Source organism: Hypomesus transpacificus, unplaced genomic scaffold (genome assembly GCF_021917145.1).
Source record: "Hypomesus transpacificus isolate Combined female unplaced genomic scaffold, fHypTra1 scaffold_84, whole genome shotgun sequence".
In the NCBI taxonomy this organism is placed as follows: domain Eukaryota; kingdom Metazoa; phylum Chordata; class Actinopteri; order Osmeriformes; family Osmeridae; genus Hypomesus; species Hypomesus transpacificus.
Window position 1 is genome coordinate 1,035,050 of NW_025814038.1, and position 18,586 is coordinate 1,053,635.

General features: G+C 51.4%; 1 protein-coding gene across 1 annotated transcript; it reads right to left on the minus strand.

Moving 5' to 3' along the window:
* Positions 1-2,628: 2,628 nt before the first annotated feature.
* On the minus strand, positions 2,629-18,580 carry mast4 (microtubule associated serine/threonine kinase family member 4). Its single transcript, XM_047017864.1, has 15 exons — positions 18,443-18,580; positions 18,028-18,166; positions 17,700-17,832; positions 17,414-17,579; positions 15,616-15,717; positions 14,603-14,725; positions 14,403-14,512; positions 13,150-13,271; positions 12,614-12,837; positions 12,251-12,448; positions 11,077-11,303; positions 10,442-10,564; positions 9,776-9,912; positions 9,270-9,454; positions 2,629-8,963 (listed from the first exon to the last, which is right to left on the minus strand). The coding sequence occupies exons 1-15, from the start codon at positions 18,498-18,500 to the stop codon at positions 5,443-5,445; spliced, it is 5,568 nt and encodes a 1,855-aa protein (XP_046873820.1). The 5' UTR covers positions 18,501-18,580; the 3' UTR covers positions 2,629-5,442.
* Between the last annotated feature and the right edge of the window lie 6 nt (positions 18,581-18,586).

Here is an 18,586-nt window from a genome sequence, read left to right on the forward strand (position 1 = left end):
TTATCCGACTGTTTGCCAAAATTAGCCTTGATGCTCAACACTAAATATAACTGTTGGTAAAATGTAGAGACAAGGTATTCAAGTGTAGGGAATCATTACACAGTGCCTAAAGTAACCTTGGTGATCGCTTTAACCCAAATAGTCTTTTCCTGGGCTGTGGGAAATGATTCTTGCTGGCAAGAGTCTCGTGGCCACAGCACATTACCATTAAAGAGTAGCAATCATAAAATTCTGTTTATTCGGTTTCATTATTTCAATTCTTCAGGCCTCCAGACCCTTTCTCCTGCAGTTTGTTTGTCACTATTTAAAGGGGGAAACGAAGATTATTGAAATTTGGGCAGAGCCCAAGCAGAGGCCTGTGGAACGTACGGCATGCTCATTGATATCTAATTGAGCGATTTAGGTCAAAGGGACCTCACAGACGGTGCTTTGTGTTCAACCTGCCGTGGGTGACCTTTGACTCCGCCAATGCCATCGCCTCTGTGACAGTTACAATGACTGTCCTCAATACCCAGACTCAATACACTTTTCATCTGATTCCATTTATGAAATATCCCTAAAAGGATTAAGGGGACATTTTTGTGTTCATTCCTTTTTTTTTTTGCTTTTTTTTTTGTCTCGTAATGTGGCTCAATGTGGACATGAATATCTGCACCATCACGACTCTGATTACTCATCTGATGAAGGGAGGGTTACTGAATGGGGGGGGGGATGGGAACACAGGATTGAATTGTTTGTGTGTCATCAGGAAGGGAAGCCATGTGTTCTATCCCCACTGCTGCACCAAGGCAATGCGACGTATTCAAGTGCATGGGCTGGGTCTGTTACAGGCTTTGCGTGGGATATTTTTCCAATAATACATAACAGTTGTTCATATAGAATTGCCCTGTTCTACTTTTGTAAATATTTCTTATCTTGTACCTTTCCAATGACCTGAGAACACACATCCCATTTGAAATCATGGTCAATGTATGAACATTTTGGATTGAGGGCCCGCTAATCCTAGGCTCTGTCGAATATGCATCTCGTTCAATGGGGTATTCTAATCTCCAGAAGATTTATATCTATTTATACAGAGATTATATTGTATGTCTTCTTTATCTCTCTATTGGATTGAGGGTTACGTAACAGATGACGCATCACTAATGCTTAAAGATGGTAAGAGAGTGACCTCTGTTGGTCGATATATCTCACTTCACCCCACTAACGGCCAGATGGCTGAGCGGTTAGGGAATCGGGCTATTAATCGGAAGGTTACCGGTTTGATTCCCGGTCGTGCCAAATGACTTTGTGTCCTTAGGCAAGGCCCTCAACCCTACTTGCCTCAGGGTAATGTCCCTGTACTTACTGTAAGTCGCTCTGGATAAGAGCGTCTGCTAAATGACTAAATGTAAATGTAACAACGGTTGGCAAACAAAATAAATCGATGCAAAGTGTATACACCTTTAACGGTGTGTATGAGAGCCACAAGAACAAAATACCTTCCACTTTCCAACGAATCAGGTGCACCGTACTGGTCCAAGCCAAGGAGGAGGTCATGGGGGTCTTTGTCATCCTTCTGCTGTGATCTGGTATCTGTCCCTAACGGTCAAGCCTCTCTAATGCATGGGAGGCTCTGACATAATGTCCCTTGTCTTCTACAGGCGCAGGCCTTCATGTTACAGAGCTCCCATTGTGAGTGGGAGAGGACACAAACTCAAAGGATTTGTTCAGCGCAATCCCTTTGGCTCCGGTTACACAGAGTGCAGTGAGCGGACCAGCACATGTTCTCATGCTAATCCCAAAAGCAGGAGCGGGAAACACAGACTGGTCTTTGAGAGGGGAAACCGTTACTTTTGTCTGAAGACAATGGAGACAACTCGGGCATGGTGTCTTAATCTCGGAACACAATGTTCACTCACAGCCTCCCAGTCCGTGTGGACACGATGCTATCTGTGCTGCTGCCGCTGCTATCAAGTTTATTTTCATAAATGAATAATGAGGTGAGGTGAGGCGGACATGCAAACGCAACATTGAGACAAAGGGGCCGCATGATGTGTGATGCGGGACGCGATGAGAAAGTCGTTCAACAACTGACTTTGTGTTTTAATGTCCTTTGATTCAAATGAATGGTCGTTATCAGGCTTCCACAAAGCTTGATAACAACCCAACAATTTGAATCTGGTGGAGCAGGGAAACATCTAAACCATCCAGGACAGAGGACCAGGGTTGACGACCACTGGTTTACATCACAGGTCTACAGCACCAGGTCTACAGCACCTGAGTTTAAAGAATAGCTTTTTTTAAGTTGAGGAACTTTTGTGATGAAGATGTTTTCGCACGTTCCTCTTGGTTTGGGCTGAGCGTAGTGTAAGGCAAGTTGAAAAGAGCATGTTTTTCTCTCTTTAAACTCATGTCCTGTAGATCTCATTTGTAACCAGTTAGCTGTAGTCAATGCTAATGCTTTTCTCTGAGCAGTCATGATCAACTTTGCCTGAAATATCAAAATAGTTGAGTCAAAACCATTTTTATAAGGAAGTTTAAAACGTCAAATGCAATAGAATGCCTTTTCAACTATTTGTATTGTAGTGCTGTGTGAAGGGTCAGCTCAAACTAAATAAAGCGAGGAACATAAACGTTTAGATTTTATCATGCCATTTTATTTTTCAGTGTTATGCAACTTTAGAAGTATAAATATCTGTTTTAATATACAACATCTATGACATCCATAGAGCGTTCCTTGGGTGAAATACAAAACTCAAATACATCTTTATTGCACAGATCCTAAAAGCCGGTTCTTCTAATACTAGTTTCACACACAGAGAGGAGAGGAGAACTCAGACCAGCAGGACCAAGTCAACTCTGACAGATGTTTAACAGACATGTTGACCACCACAGATAGACCTATCAAACAGCACAGGTGGGTGGCTGGAGAAGGATGTCAATCACTACTATCACAACAGATTTCCTGTGACATAGAACATAGATTTGGCAAAACAATGACACAATATACAAAATATACATCCATGAAGTACTTGTAAACAAACATTTAATGTGCTTTTTTTTAATTTATTTTTTTATTTAAATGTCAGTATTCTGAAAAAAAGGCGTGGGGGGAAAAGATTGTTTGCAATCATTCTAATTACGTTTTTCAGATTAATTCTCCTTGTTCTTAGAAAACTCACTGCCTACCAGACACTCTCACATCATCTTTTTACCCTCCCCTCCCTTCCCCCAAACTACTTCCACTAGAGGGGATTGTTGCCCAACGTCAATGTGTCAAGTACTCTTTCCAAACATTAGACAATACATTTACATCATTTAATTCATGAGACGATCAAACGTCAGATTCCGATCATAAAAAATCTCTACATTCAATCTCATTTATGTGTTTTTTTTTCTTGGGTCAAGTCGGCCATTACTATGTACAGTTTAGACCAGTTTACGCACAGCATCTACAGGTTCTCTATCCAACAAACCCAAAGGAGAATATTGAATATGGTTTACATTGAGTTAACACTGTGTAGCACACTAAGAAATCTACTGTCAGGTTGATATTTAGAACTGGAAATTGAAAGGCTTATCATCTACAGTAGAGTCATCCGTATGAATGTATCATAGACGTAAACAGATAGCTGAAATACACACAACTACAGTTACCTGAACATCAACTGTGTAATAGAATGACATACTGAACTACGGGGTGAATATTGTGACATCAGTCCTTTAAAAATTATTGTTCAACCTTATCCATAACTAGATTTCTATGTGCATTTTCACATTAATCTTTTGCAAAGAGTACTGCATTGCTTATAGGTAGGCAGATTTCAGACTTAAAACGGTTGATTGAATATCATGCTACTAGTTTCTAGATATCAATTCTGATGTGAACCCGTATCATAAATATTGCATTAAACGTTCTAGGTGGAAAAGTAGTCTAAGAATTTGTGAATATCACTGTGTTTTGAGTCTAAAACAATCTACTTATGGCTGGAGAAACTTGGTGACTTACTTTCTGACGCATCTACTCAACATATTTGAACTCTCAATCTCCACTCTCATGTCTTATCCTTCAAACAAATTGAATCCATGGTGGGACCAAACTGGGGAACCACTTAACCTCAGTGAAGTTCCTTGACGTGGTGGTACGCTACATTTATTATTAGGAAGTACAGTCACTCCTTCACCCCTCATTTCCATCTCTTCAAGTAAAATTCAGAGCACATTTATATCGTATTAAAAGGACTACACTGGAGAGAGGATGTTGTGTTGACACAGATGGACGTTACACATTTAGCTTATTCTAGACCACAGAATTATTAAGCATGATTCTCCGAAATGACATATCATTAAGTATACAAACATGACATTGCAAAATATATACATATAAAACAAACACTAATATTTGACGTTAAGCCCATGTATCCCAATGTTGTCGTGTTTTTTTTGTTTTTTACAGTATTTTCGTATTTACAATATATTGCATAAAAAGTAAAGATATAGAAATACAGAGATGTAGAGTACGTGAAGGAATGTGAACAACACCACAACCTGCTCAGAACGGCACGTTCTACGCTCCTCCACCCCGAGGACCCTCACACACACAGGATTCCTCAACCAGAAGCTGATTCCATATGAAACAATTCCAGGTAAGAAGCACAGAACACAGTGTGCTCCTTCGATGTACCTCTATCCCAAACTATAAACCCACAAACTGCACCTGGAGGTTTAAAATATTGCATAACGTCACACGACTATGCTTTCCATATCAGCGTCTTGGTGGCTGGGGTTGAAGAGTAATATTAAATGATGGGCACAGTGACTTGCTTCCTAATCGTTTGATCGGATGTGCCAAGAGGTGATTGTTTTTTTGTTTTTTTCTCAAGGAAATGACACGAACATCAGTCTACTTGCATTGAAAGTTTGACTCTTTCAATAACAGGCGGTCCAAAGCCTAGAACTAAGAGTGCAATTACAAAATCCCCTATTGGCACTGATCTATACTGTGAATAGGATCTTCACATCCATCTCTGAAATGTTAATTGCACATTCCTCTCTGATGTCATCAAGCTCTTTACATTCACTTGGTACAATTTGACACTTTTTTTCCCCCCCGCTCAGAGAATGTGGTAAGGGACAGCAAATCAGCAGCAAATCATTGTCTACATTCAGTCAAAAATCCTTTTGCGTACATCGACAGTGTCGACAGACTATTCTGGTTTCGTTTGCACATTCAGAGCATCTCACGCACACATGACACCAGACACACGCCTCAAACACCGTATAAACACTGTAACAGCTTTCCCGGTTCTCAAAACAAAAAAAACTAAAAACAAGCCATGATGATAACACACTACACACAAAGAGAAAGTCCGTCTCGCTTTTTCCTCTTCAGAGGTCGCGGAAGCAAACGCCGGCGCCGACCGTTCTCCAGGCGGCGGGTTTCACTTCCTGTGGAGGGCTTCACTTCCTGTGGAGGGCGGAACGCGTTGACTCCTTGGGCTGCTTGACGCGGGCCGAGTCCCTCTCAGGACCCGCAGTGTCTCTCGCAGCCCCCGCTCGGACCGCCTCTCTCCTGGCGTTCTTCAGGGACAACGCGGCCTCCGCCGCCGCCGCGGCCTCCTTCCTCTTTTTCTCCGCGTGCTCTTTGCGGCAGGACGCCGTCTGTTTGTCTGAGTGTGCAGGCCTGGGTTCGCTTAGGCTGTGATTGGGCTGGGGGGTGGGGGTGTGTTCCACAGGCCCAGCCACGTCCATCATGGTAGGGCCTCTCTTTGTGTCCGTCTTTGGGCCATCTCTGGAGACCACAGCCTCCTGCACCGCACTGCTGGCCGACCTGCCGATGACGACCCCCGTGCTGGGTTGGTGTGGTTCTCTCCTCACTGCTGGGACGCTCTGTGCCAGGGGGGGGCTGGTCTGGGGAGAGGACAGGGCTGCTTCCAGCCGGTCTGGGTTCTCCTTTATGACAGGTGCTGGGGCTGAGGACAGAGGTCTAGATGAGGGCTCTTTCTGCCTGGCATCCAGGGTTTGTCTGAGAGGAGGTACAGGAGGGGAGCACAGCTTCACAGCTTGGGACGGCGTTCTGCCAGGGGGAGATTTCTGCTTTAACTCTAGGTTATCTCTCAGAACTTGGATTTGGACGGGGGATTCGAATGAGAGTTCTTTTTGTTTTGAGTCGTGGGCGCATGTAACCGGAGAGCTGGTAACTGGGTTATTGTGATGGAGGTCTCTTTGTTTTGATTCTAGACTCATTTTAGCGACATGGACTGGGGCCAGGGCTGGGGCAGGAGATTTCCCTACAGGTCTCTGAATCCGGGTCCCTGACTCCGTCTTTCCAGAGCTCTGGGACACAGTTTGGCTCAGCTTACTTTTGGGATTCAAGACGGGCTGTTTGGTCCTGACAGCAGCCGGTGGTGGTGACTGCGTTCCTGTCTGGGCATAAACGGCCTCTTTGATTGCCGGTTGCTTTTGACAGACGGGATTTTTCGCTTCGCCGGCCCCTCTGACGAGTGCCTTTTCCCCGAGACAGTTGGTTGCCGAAAGATGCTCCGTCTCCGCGGTTGTGACATTGCTACTTTTCGTCTTTGGTGAAGTGGGCCCTTCGACGTTCTGCCTGCATGCGCTGCTACCGACCACCTGCCTGGCGTCACGGACATCGCCTCTCTTCTCCTCGAAGATCTTCGAGCCCTCCGGTTTTGCCGCTGTAGTGTTCGTGTTCGTTTTAGGATTGACGCACGGCGCCGCAGGTCTGTGCCGCGGGTCTCTCACCTCCGAAGTTTCAATGACACTGGCGGATTTGTTCTCCCTCTCAGCCAATGTCAAACCAGCGGCGTCGCCGAGCCGAGCCGGTGACTTGAAGCTCACCGGATGCTTTGAGAGATGGTGCAGGTCCGCCAAAACGTAGTGAACTGACACTGGGCTGCCACTCGACGCATGCGAAGCGGGGGTTGTGCCTAAGCTCGGCGTTGAGGCCGGCCCGTGGTTGTCAGGGCTCTGCCTGCGACCCGAGCCCATTCGAGCGTCAAAGCTTTCCGTCGCGGGCGGACCGACGGGGATCTTCTCGGCAGGACGGCCGGGCCGGGCCGGGGCGGGAGCCTCTTTCACGGACGCCTCCGGTAGCTCTGTCCCCTCGTCCTCCTGGTCCTCGTTGCTGACCTCTCGGATGGAGGGGGTCTTCCCGCAGGAGAAGTGCCCGCTGTGTCTGGAGCTCCAGACATCGTGCGTCGTCTGAGGACCGGCCTTCGCCACCGACCTGCTCTCCTGCTTCCCACCCACCTCCGAGGCCTCTCCCTTGGGGGAAGCCTTCAGCGGTGGTTCCCTGGGACCGGAGTTGTCCTGTGGTTTCTCCAGGCTGGCGACGGCCAGCTGCTCTTTGGGCGGAAGCGGGGCGGTGAGAGACCCGGGGACTCTGGGGGGAGATGAAGTCATCAGCGAGGCTTTCTGCTTGTCGGCTGCTTTGGGCTGCGGGGAAGACGCGTGTCTCTCCGTGGGGCTCTGCATCCACACGGGCGGGCCCACGGACGCGCTGTCATGGAAGCCGTCGGCCATCTTGGACAGGCAGGTGTCTGTCTTGGAGGCTCTGGGGCCGGACAACAGGCCGATGTCCAGGGTCCCCTCCAGGGGCTTGAGGGAGGAGACCAGGCGGGCCTCCAGCTTGTACTCTGAGGAGGTCTTCCGGAGAGGGCCCTCGGAGGAGGAGGAGATGAGCTGGAGCTTCTCCACGGCGCTCTCCCCCCTCCCGGGGAACAGCTTGGGGGACAGGCCCTCGGGGTTGGAGTGGACGCCGCCCAACCCTCCCTTGACGTGTTCCAAAACCAGAGCCGAATCCAGCTGCAGGCTTTTGGAGCGCGTAGAGCCAAAGTGGTGGCTGTCGTGATGGCCCGGGGAGAGGCGGCACATGCAGTCGTCGCGGTCGTCAAAGGACTGCCTCTTCCTGGCGAACTCCATGTTGGGGGCTTTGAAGTCCAGTCGGTCCGCTTTGCCCAGTTCCTTGCCGTTCCTGGACATCGGCCAGTCAGGGTGGATGGAGCAGAGAGGTGACCTGGCTAGGCCCTCGCTGTGGTGGGAGGCTGAGTCACAGCTACCGCCCCCTAGTGGCTCAGGGAGGCCTTCACAGGCACGGGTGTTGAGTTTCTTGTACAGCACATCCTTGAGGGTGGAGCTAGCAGCTTTGCCCTCCGGAGTGACCGATTCTGGGTTGCTGTTGCTGTGCGGCCGGCCCAGGTGAAGGCCTTTCTCCTTGTCTTCCCCACAGGTAGAGCAGGAGGCCTCGGGCTCATGCTGGGAGTCCTGCTTCTGGAGGGACTCCCTCCTCTCCGACCAGTCCGGCCTCTTCACCACCACCTTGGCTTTCAGCTTCTCCTTATCCAGCTCCTCCAGGGACTCCTGGCGGCCCACCTTGCGGCCGACCGGCCGCTTCAGGCAGCCTTGTTCGGCGGGGCGGACGCGGGTGATGGCCGGGGGTTCGCAGTGGGTCTCCTCCACACTGTGCAGGGCGTGGAGGTCCTTCTCCCCCGCCCGCAGCTCCTCTCCCTGGGCTTCCTCCTGGGTCACCTCCAGGCTGTGCTTCCGGGAACACAGGTGCTTCCTGTCGCTGGCGTAGGAGGGCGACAGCTTCTCCTCCGACTGGACCCTCTTGAGGAGGGGCGAGCGAGGCGGCTCGGCGCTCTTGGGCCGCACCATGTGGCGGACGATGGTGGGCGGCGAGTGCATCTTGGCCGGGAAAGCCTGGCTGGTCTTGGCGATGCAGACGGCGTGGCCGCCGAGGAGGGGCGAGGGCGAGCGCTGGGGCGAGGTGGGCTGAGGGGTGGGGGAGGGCGTGCGGGCCAGAGGGGAGAGGGGGATGCTGCCGGCGGACTTGCGGCGCAGCCGCTGGCTGGTGAGCTTGGGGCCCAGGCCGTGGAGGGTGCTGGGGCGGATGTGGCCGGAGCCGGCGGGGGAGTTGGGGGCGCTGGAGCTAGGGGAGCTGCTCTGGGAGGACGTGCCACCTGGGACATCCAAACCACAGAAGAAGAAAAGATTTCGAAAAGTTTGGTAAAAATAAAATTAAAAATACGTGTTTTTTCATGCTTTATTGGACAGACTTAACGAGAAGTGTGGAACATCCAAACCACAGAAGAAGAAAATATTGTGAAAATATATATATATATATATATATATATATTTGTTTTTATTATGTACATTTTGGGCCTTTTTCATGCTTTATTGGACAGACTAAACGAGCATTCGAACCCAGAAGCGCTGGAGCGCAACATTCGCAGACATGACAAGCTATGAGTGGGGCCTTGCCTCACCTGACTGGTTGAAGTCGGGCGCGGGCCGGAAGGCGGTGGTGGGGGAGCGGGGGGAGAGGCTGTGGGTGGGGGACCCAGGGAGGCTCTCCCCGGAGGACAGCGAGCGGTTCAGGGAGGAGAAACTGCGGCTGGTGTGGAGCAGGGGCGAGGGCTGCATGGCGAAGCGACGGAACACCGACCGCCGCCTGGGAAACAGTAACCGTCACGCCCGCGTCAGTACACACCACAACGACGACCGCGCCGTTAACATTCACAGAGCCGAACCGTGAGAGTCAAGCCGAGTTGAATAATATATTTAATGTTGTAGATGGAGAATAGAGCATCATCCTTATAACAGCACTACTGTAGATTTTAAATGGCACATTAAACGGCACATATTTTAGTGCTGGTATGCAGAAGCACAGCTACCCCTTGTGGTTGAATCATGTACTGCACAACAAAAGAATCACCACGAATCGAGTCATGTTGCCCAGCAAACAGAAGGGGGACCTTGGATGAATCCTTGCCTTTCTTGGGTTTTCTCCTTTTTGGGCTTCTTGGTGCGTCGGATCATCTTGCTCCTGTAGCTGTTCCTCCGGGCAGGACCGGTCTTGATGGACGTGTTCTCAAATGGGGTGGTGGAGATGGTCACCTTACTGCCACTCTGATAGAGAGAGAGGGAGACAGAGAGATACAGAGAGAGAGAGAGAGGTAGACAGAGACAGAGAGAGAGAGAGAGATACAGAGAGAGATACAGAGAGAGATACAGAGAGAGATACAGAGAGAGATACAGAGAGAGAGAGAAACAGAGAGAGAGGAGAGAGATACAGAGAGAAAGGAGAGAGAGAGATAGAGAGAGAGAGACAGAGAGAGACAGACAGAGAGATACAGAGAGAGAGGAGAGAGAGAGAGAGATACAGAGAGAGAGATACAGAGAGAGAGGAGAGAGAGAGAGAGAGAGAGAGAGAGAGAGAGAGAGAGAGGGAGAGAGGAGAGAGATACAGACAGGGAGAGAGACAGAGAGAGAGATACAGACAGGGAGAGAGATGGAGAGACAGAGAGAGAGGAGAGAGGGAGAGAGTGAGAAACAAACGCAGTAGCTATAGCCTCAGTAGATGTCACCCCGCTAGATCTAGTCACGGCACGTTCTAATGTCTAATGTGGACATTAGAACGTCAGCAACGTTTGTCTACCTTCAGGAGGAGCTCCACCACTTCGGTGTGGACCAGGCCGTTGACGGGTTCTCCGTTCACGTGAGTGATGAGGTCCCCAGCCTTCAGCCCAGCCTTGTGTGCACAACCACCTTCTTCCACGTTCTGACCACAACGGGAAAGAAATCGCTCGTTATCGTCAACGTGATCCAGTTTCAAGACCCCCCCCCCCCCCCCCCCCCAAAAAAAAACAAGTGCGACCACAAAACCACCACCGCCGAAGCTCTCATCTTTAAGAATCTTAGAGTATGACAGTTGCCGTTCTTTGTCGCTTTCATTTGTTCAACATGACTGCGTCTATATTGTGTCATTTCGTGGCTTTTGCTACTCTGTACAGCGCTTCAGCTCCACAGATTTAGCTTATTTACATGTAGTCATTTAGCAGACACTCTTATCCAGAGCGACTTACAGTAAGTACAGGGACATTCCCCCGAAGCAAGTAGGGTGAAGTGCCTTGCCCGAGGACACAGTCATTTTGGCACGGCCGGGAATCGAACCAGAAACCTTCGGACTACTAGCCCAATTCCCTAACCGCTCAGCCACCTGACTTATAAATGTGCATCTATAATGAAACTTAATTGACTCATTCGTTGAAGGAAGGCCGAGGCGGTTCTTACCCAGACCATGTGGTAGACCGTGTACACGTCACCATCGCACGCGTACACCCGGATGGCCCTCAGCGTGAAGCCAAACTTCTTCCCCGAGCTGTGGATGACGACCGGTTGCCGGGGGCTGACGGCACAGAGGGAGGAGTCCCGGCTGGGGGAGGAGTCTCGGGAGGAGGGGTCAGAGGAGAGGGAGTATGGAGACATGGGGCTAGCCAGAGGGGACACCCCAAATATGTCTGAAACAACAAGAGGTGCATATCGCTGAAGACGCAGAGAAACTGAGGACAAATATAATCAGAATAAAGGGTTGGCAATATACTTAATTAGTAGGACATTGAGACTTTGAGAAAACAATCTGGTTATCAGTTGGACGCATATTAGAAATGAATAGCAGCTGTATTATTTGGTATAATAACCTTCCATACACAGATTCACAGCAGAGAACGTCGCGCAGTGAAAAGCCAACCCTCACTAGTGGGTACAGTAACATCCCGGGCCTGACCTTCAACAGCTCTGCTCTCAGTCTCCAGCCAGCGCCTGCTGTGGGCTGGGAGAGCTGGCCTCATTCTGCCCCCTGCTGCGGCTGAGACCAATGGGATAGGCCCCCCCTCCCCGACAGAGCGGGGCCATCTCGCTCCGTTCGCTCCCCCAGTTTGAGGCTCTGCTCCCGGGATCGTCGCTCGCAGCCCCTCCGTGAAATGGAGCTCACAGCGGGTGTCACGCTGGGTCGATTTCACACAGATCTTTAGAGCGCTTTCATCTCTTTCACGCTCCCCTCACTAAGTCCATCGCTCTAATTTGAATTCTGTGCCTGTCCTAACTCTAGCACCAGCCACACCCCCCCTCCTCAAACTCTCCTCCAACCTTTTCAGATCGCACGGGCATTTGTGTGTGCGCGTCTACCCCTGTATGGAATCTGTCTGAGAATACTGTTTGCGTGTCTGTGTGATTGTGTCAGCCGAACACATAGGGAAAGAGAGAGAGAGAGAGAGACAGAGAGAGATAGGGGGAGAGAGAGAGAGAGAGAGAGAGAGAGATAGAGAGAGAGAGAGAGAGAGAGAGAGAGGGAGAGAGAGAGAGAGAGAGAGAGCGAAAGTGGGAGAAAGGGAGAGAGAGAGAGACAGACAGAGGGGAAGGAGAAAGAGAGAAGGAGAGAAAGTGTGTGTTTTCCTTATTCCTTTACCTCCTGGGATCATGAGGGAGAGGGCACTAGCCGAGACAGACTTGGGCACCTTGGCCCCGGGCGGCTGCTTGTCCCCGGCCCTGTCTGGCCGCAGGGTCGCAGGCTGGGGCTCGGCGGAGGGTTTGGACGAGGAGCCGTCTGGGCTGTCCACCCCCTCTCCTCTGGACGGCAGCTGGTCCAGGAGCTCAGAGAAGCTGCCTGATGATCACAACCGATTATGGGGGGGCGGGGCGGGGGGGGATAGGAGAAAGGAGACAAAGATGGCCGTCAATTCTGAGATATAAAGCTGGGAAAAAAAAGCCCAAATAAACAACTCTGTTCCAGCTGAGAGCTCCACCCCGACTCCCCGGGGGCCCTGCGTACCGGAGAGCGTGGCCGCGCTGTGGGTGCTGCCGGGGGTGGTGGCGTCGGGGTCGTCCTGGGGAAGCTCTCCGATGGAGAAGGCCGCCTTGCCGGCTTCCTGAGAGCCGGACGACTCGTCTCCTTCCTCGCTCTCGGCCGAGATGGCGAACTTGGGGAGCTGTCCTGAGCGAGGGTCCGGGCACTGGCAGGGGCTCTCTGTGTCGGAGGAGTGGGACAGGGACGGCCTGGGAGGACACAGAACCACATTCAGCCTGACGGGGGGGTGGGGGGGGGGGTGGAATTCAAAGGAATATTTGAATTCAAAGACAAATTCTCAAAATGTCCCTTTTATGCTGCAGCACAAATACGGAGGACAAAAATGAATATATATATTTTATAAGACAATACTTGTGTATAAAAAAACATGGGTGCTTAAGACTTATGCACAAAACCGAACATAAACTGCAAATAACACAGATCGAAACGCGGATTCATTTGAAGTCTAACTGTGCGACTAAACCTGTCGTCGTAACAACCATGACGAGGTGTGCCCCTACATTTCGGGGAACTCTGGTGTCCAGCTGAGCGAGTCCACAGTCAGCGGGCTGTCGCTCTTCTTCTCCTCGGCCTCGCCCTTCTCCTCCAACTGGCCGCGGGACAGGTCCAGGCTGCTGTAGACCTGCACGGCACGCAGGGCCACCACACACACGCATCGCATGGATGTGAATGAATGTTGGTAACGAATGTTGGTGGTGGTGGGAGGGGCCGTAGGCGCTGATTAGCAGCCGCACTTCCGAACCACCACCGGGTTTGACTGTGTGTGAATGAATGCTGGACTCTGTAAAGCTACGGTAGGTAAGGTAAGGTAAGAGTACCTTGAAAAGCACTATATAAATAAAATGTATTATTATTATTATTATTAACACCACGTCAGAGGCCTAGAGCTGAGGCGACACACAGCTGAGGCGACACACAACCAGGTTCACACAGCAAAGTCAGCAAGACGACGCTATGAACACGTCGGCATGGCCTGAATAAAGTGTGATTATCACTGTGAACTCACAACATCTGAAGGTAGGTCAGGCTGGATAAAATAAGAGCTCTACTGCCGAAATGTTCTTCAAAACACACTGCTTTGACAGAGCTGTGGACTGTACCGGGCATTGATGCTTTGACTACAAAGCCTGCTGCAATGCAGCACAACAATGCGTGCGAGAATGTGTGTCTGTGTTGTGTTCCTCATTCAATGGAAATAGAGCTGATTTGAAGCAGAAAATTTATGCAAAGCCTAGATCTACATGACATGCTGTAGGGGGGGGGGGGGAGAGGGAGAGGGAGATTTCCGGCACGCATTTCCATATGAAATACTAAGATGTCTTGTGTCGGCTCTCATGAGAAACCTGCCAGATGATGCTGCAAACCAAACATTTTCTGGAGATGGCAACAAATTCGAAGAATTTGAATATTCAGTCAGTGATTGGCAGGGACAATGTTACTGTAATAACATGCATTGTTCCCCAGAGACGAGAGAGACTAAAAGAGATAGAGAGAGCATGGGAGAGAGGTGGAGAAAGAGAGCGGGAGAAACAGAGAATGGGAGAAAGAGAGAGAGTGGAGAGAGAGAGAAATAGTAGGAGAGAGTGAGTGGGAGAGAGACAGAGGGAGAGAGAGAGAGAGAGAGAGAGAGAGAGAGAGATAGAGAGAGAGAGAGAGAGAGAGAGAGAGAGAGAGAGTGAGCGGGAGAGAAAGAGAGCAAGAGAGCAAGAGAGCAAGAGAGAGAGAGGACAGCAGATCACAAGAGAGCACTCACCTTGGAGAACCTGTGAGAACACGAGGAGAACTGCCGCAGCTCCACGTTGAAGTCTTCCTCGTTGGCGTCCTCTTCCTCGGTCTCCAGGTGATGGTACCTCTCAGAACGTGCTGAGAAGAAGAAAAAAAGGATTCTCTTAAAAAATAAAAAGAAAGAAAAAACCCCTTTGGGTTGGTTCAGGGGAGGAGCGAGACACTCACTGTCGAAGTAGCTGGTGTCGTCCTCAGACTCCAGCTGGGGGATGAACTCGGCCTTCTGCCTCAGCAGGCTGTTCCAGTCAAGGTTGTGGAAGAACTGGTGGTGCTTCACCTCCACAGCCCCGCCTGCACACACACACACACACACACAAGGCCCCAATAAACACCCTCACACACCTACGTTAGCCTAGCGGACACCAAGACGCTAGCGTTCCTCCGCGCTCACACACACACACACACAACAGCGTGCCAAGACAGAGGTTGACATTGGACAAGGAAGGGAAGAAATGCGGACGCTATGTTTTTCTCGACTTCCTCCCCCCGCTTGGCCGCCATCCAAGAGTGATATCAACGCCATCAATTATGCAGGGCAATTTCCTGCTGGTGACCTTTGTGGGGGAGAGCGGGGCTGCGCTGAGGGGTGACCTGGCAGGGGCCAGTTCAGATGAATCAGGTGGTGGCAAGCGAAACGCGCTCCGCAGCCACAGTGGAGAGACGGGGGGTGGGGGGGTCAGGGTTAGTGTTTCTGCTCCACAGACTCTGATGAGGCCTAACCTTGAGCAGGGAGGGCGACTGTGCCGTATACGAGATGGGCGAGGAAATTATTGTAATTGATCAAAAAGGTAAAAGGTTATATGGGGGGGGGGGGGGCTGGGCTGGGTGATAAAGTGCTGGTCTAGTGGCTGACCCCATTTCTCCCCCTGGTGCAGGATGAGTAGTAACCCGTGCTGAGCTGGCACTAACAGCCACAGAGGGGATTTATAGCAACATACAGAACTCTGACCAGGTGCAACTAGGCAACAGGGTTGGAACTGTACTGTATGTAGGCTAGCTGTGGAGTTCTTAGGTCAGAGGAAAATGGGCTGTTTGTACTGTGTGCGTGCCTGTGTGTGTGCCTGCCTGTGTGTGTGTGTGTGTGTGTGTGCATGTGTGTGCCTGTGAGTGTGTGTGTGTGTGCATGTGTGTGCCTGTGTGTGTGTGCCTGTGCCTGTGTGTGTGTGTGTGCTTGTTGGTACCGGTGCCCATCCTCTCCAGGGGGTTCTGTCGGAGCAGCAAGGTGATGAGCTCCTGGGCATCTACAGGTGGAGCTTCCTCCCCCTCTGGCCAGTTGATCTCGTCTGGAAACACAGAGCACACACACTCAACAACCCACACACTCACACACACACACATCTACAGTACAGGACCCCCTAACATCTCATGTCTCCCTCCATGTCCCTGTCTCTGTCCCTCTCTCCGTCTCTCTCTCCGTCTCTCTCTCTCTCTCCGTCTCTCTCTCCGTCTCTCTCTCCGTCTCTCTCTCTCTCTCCGTCTCTCTCTCCGTCTCTCTCTCCGTCTCTCTCAGTCTCTCTCTCTCTCCGTCTCTCTCTGTCTCTCTCTCCGTCTCTCTCTTGTCTCTCTCCCCGTCTCTCTCTCCGTCTCTCTCCCCGTCTCTCTCCGTCTCTCTCTCTCTCTCCGTCTCTCTCTCTGTCTCTCTCTCCGTCTCTCTCTCTCTCTCCGTCTCTCTCTCCGTCTCTCTCTCTCTCTCTCCGTCTCTCTCTCCGTCTCTCTCTCCGTCTCTCTCAGTCTCTCTCTCTCTCCGTCTCTCTCTGTCTCTCTCCCCGTCTCTCTCTCTCTCTCCGTCTCTCTCCCCGTCTCTCTCCCCGTCTCTCTCTCTCTCTCTCTCTCTCTCTCTCCGTCTCTCTCTCCGTCTCTCTCTCCGTCTCTCTCTCCGTCTCTCTCTTTCTCTGATAAGTTTATGCATGCTTTAGTTGGACGATTTATTGGGAAAAGCGTAAACGTGTGCTTTTGTGCCCATGTGACCCTCCAAGCGCTCTTGATACCCAAATGTTTATTCACATCGTAAAATTAGCAACCTTCACCTATCGCCTTAAGGACGACACATGGAAATCACCCCTCGCCTGTCTGCCGCTGACAGACGCATTCCCGTCCGTCTCAAAAGACCCCATTAAAAGGTATAAATTAAACATGCGGATCGTTTTTTCCCCTAAGCCGTCGCGCCGTGAAAGTCGTTCACCAGCGTGGATGGATGGAAGGCGCCATACGCCACCACGTGCTGGATGGCCACCCCTCGTCTCCACAGCCTCCTGTGGGACCCTCGTCTTAATCACATTTCTGCAGAGGGGCATGAATATGCACAGGCAGCCCCGGGCCATAGCAGCATGCTGTGTGTGTGTTCTTGCCCCTTTAATTAACACCCGGCCCCCTTGGCCTTGGCGCGATGGAGAGCACAGCCGATCTGCCGTGGCACGCCACTCATCTCCGCGGACGAGGGTGGGCTGCGATCACGGCAGCTCGGTGAAGAGCCCCTCTCGCCTGCAGGGGGCCTCGCTACAGACTTGCTGGAAAACACACAGCGGTTTATCTGTGAATGCGTGTGCCAAATCCAGGGGTGATTCGCCACCTTCCGTTGCTCTGAGAGGGCTGGATGGGGCGCGGCGCTGGATTGTTCCGAACAAGCGCGTGCCGCGGTTCCGGCTCCGCCGCGACATCTGCTGAGCGGGTCTAGCTGCACGCGTTAAGGGAAATCTCCTGGCTTCCATCACAGGATGAATGACAACGATCGCCGCCGAGTCACTCATGGCCAATGTTCCTAACACGCGGTGAAATGAGCCCTGCGGATGGGTCCCCTTCCGCTCGTCGCGATTCCGCACACCAGATGTCGGGGCGTAAAAAAACAAAACAAACGGATCCTTTGACCTGCTTGCGGAGCAAAAGCTTTCGATCGGAGGGGGTGAATCGCTCCCCCCCCGACGGCACCTCCTTCGGTCTCGTCCGTGTGGTAAAGGAGGAAGAAGGGAGGGGCTTACTGACCGCTGATGACCTGTCCGAACAGCTCCTCTGGCGTGTCTCCGAAGAAGGGCACGCAGCCCACCAGGAACTCGTACAGGATGATGCCCATGGCCCACCAGTCCACCGGCTTGCCGTAGCCCTGCCGCAAGATCACCTCGGGGGCGATGTATTCTGGCGTACCGCACACCTGGACCAGACAACAGAACACGGTTTCGTCCACACCCAAGTGTCACAGAATCCCAACCAAAAAAAACGTTGACGGCCGGTTGTCATGTTGGAGGTCCAGACCCCTCCGGTCCTAACGTACCTGCTTGTCAGAGAACTCCCTGGCGTCCTTCTCAATGTGGCCCTCGTAGAGGTTGGTGGTCATGTTCATCAAGCCCACCTTGGAGAGGCCAAAGTCCGTCAGCTTGATGTGGCCCATGGACGTCACCAGCAAGCTGCAGGACAGGGACAAAAGATGACGGGAGAGCCGTTCACAACTAGAAGATCTCGCCTGAGACAAAGTCGTTTCAGGTTCACGTTGAGATTCAAGTGAATCATACGACAACAGGTCTGGGTATGTATGTAGCCTCTTCTCAGTGAAGTGGAGACGGTCAGGGGTGAGTGTTTCGTATGTTTGGACGGAGACGTACTTGTCGGGTTTGAGGTCCCTGTGGACGATGCCGTAGTTGTGGAGGTATTCCAGGGCCAGGACCGTCTCTGCAAAGTACATCCGGGCCATGTCCACGGGCAGAGGGCCCATGTTCTTCAGCAGGGTGGCACAGTCTCCTCCTGAACACACACACACACACAGGTACAGGCATGAAGCTTTCACTAAGCTACTCTAACTGTTGGGAGAAACTCCATGTCTGTTCTTTCTTGTTTGCCCATTTAGTCAGTCAGTCAGACCCCCTCCCTCTCCATCTCCCCCTCTCCCTCCTTCCCCCTCTCCTACCAAACACCATGCTCAGTTCAATCTTGTCAGCCTTCAGGTCCTACTACTATTAACATCTTGTGCAGTCACTTGTCATTTGTATACAACATCATATTAGAACGTTCCGGTCTCACCTTCCACGTACTCCATGACCATGCAGAGGTGCCGGCGGGTCTCGAAGGAGCAGAACATGGAGACCACGAAGGGGTTCTCGGCGAAGGTGAGGATGTCCCTCTCCACGAAGGCCTGCTGGATCTGGTTTCTCAGGATCAGGTTCT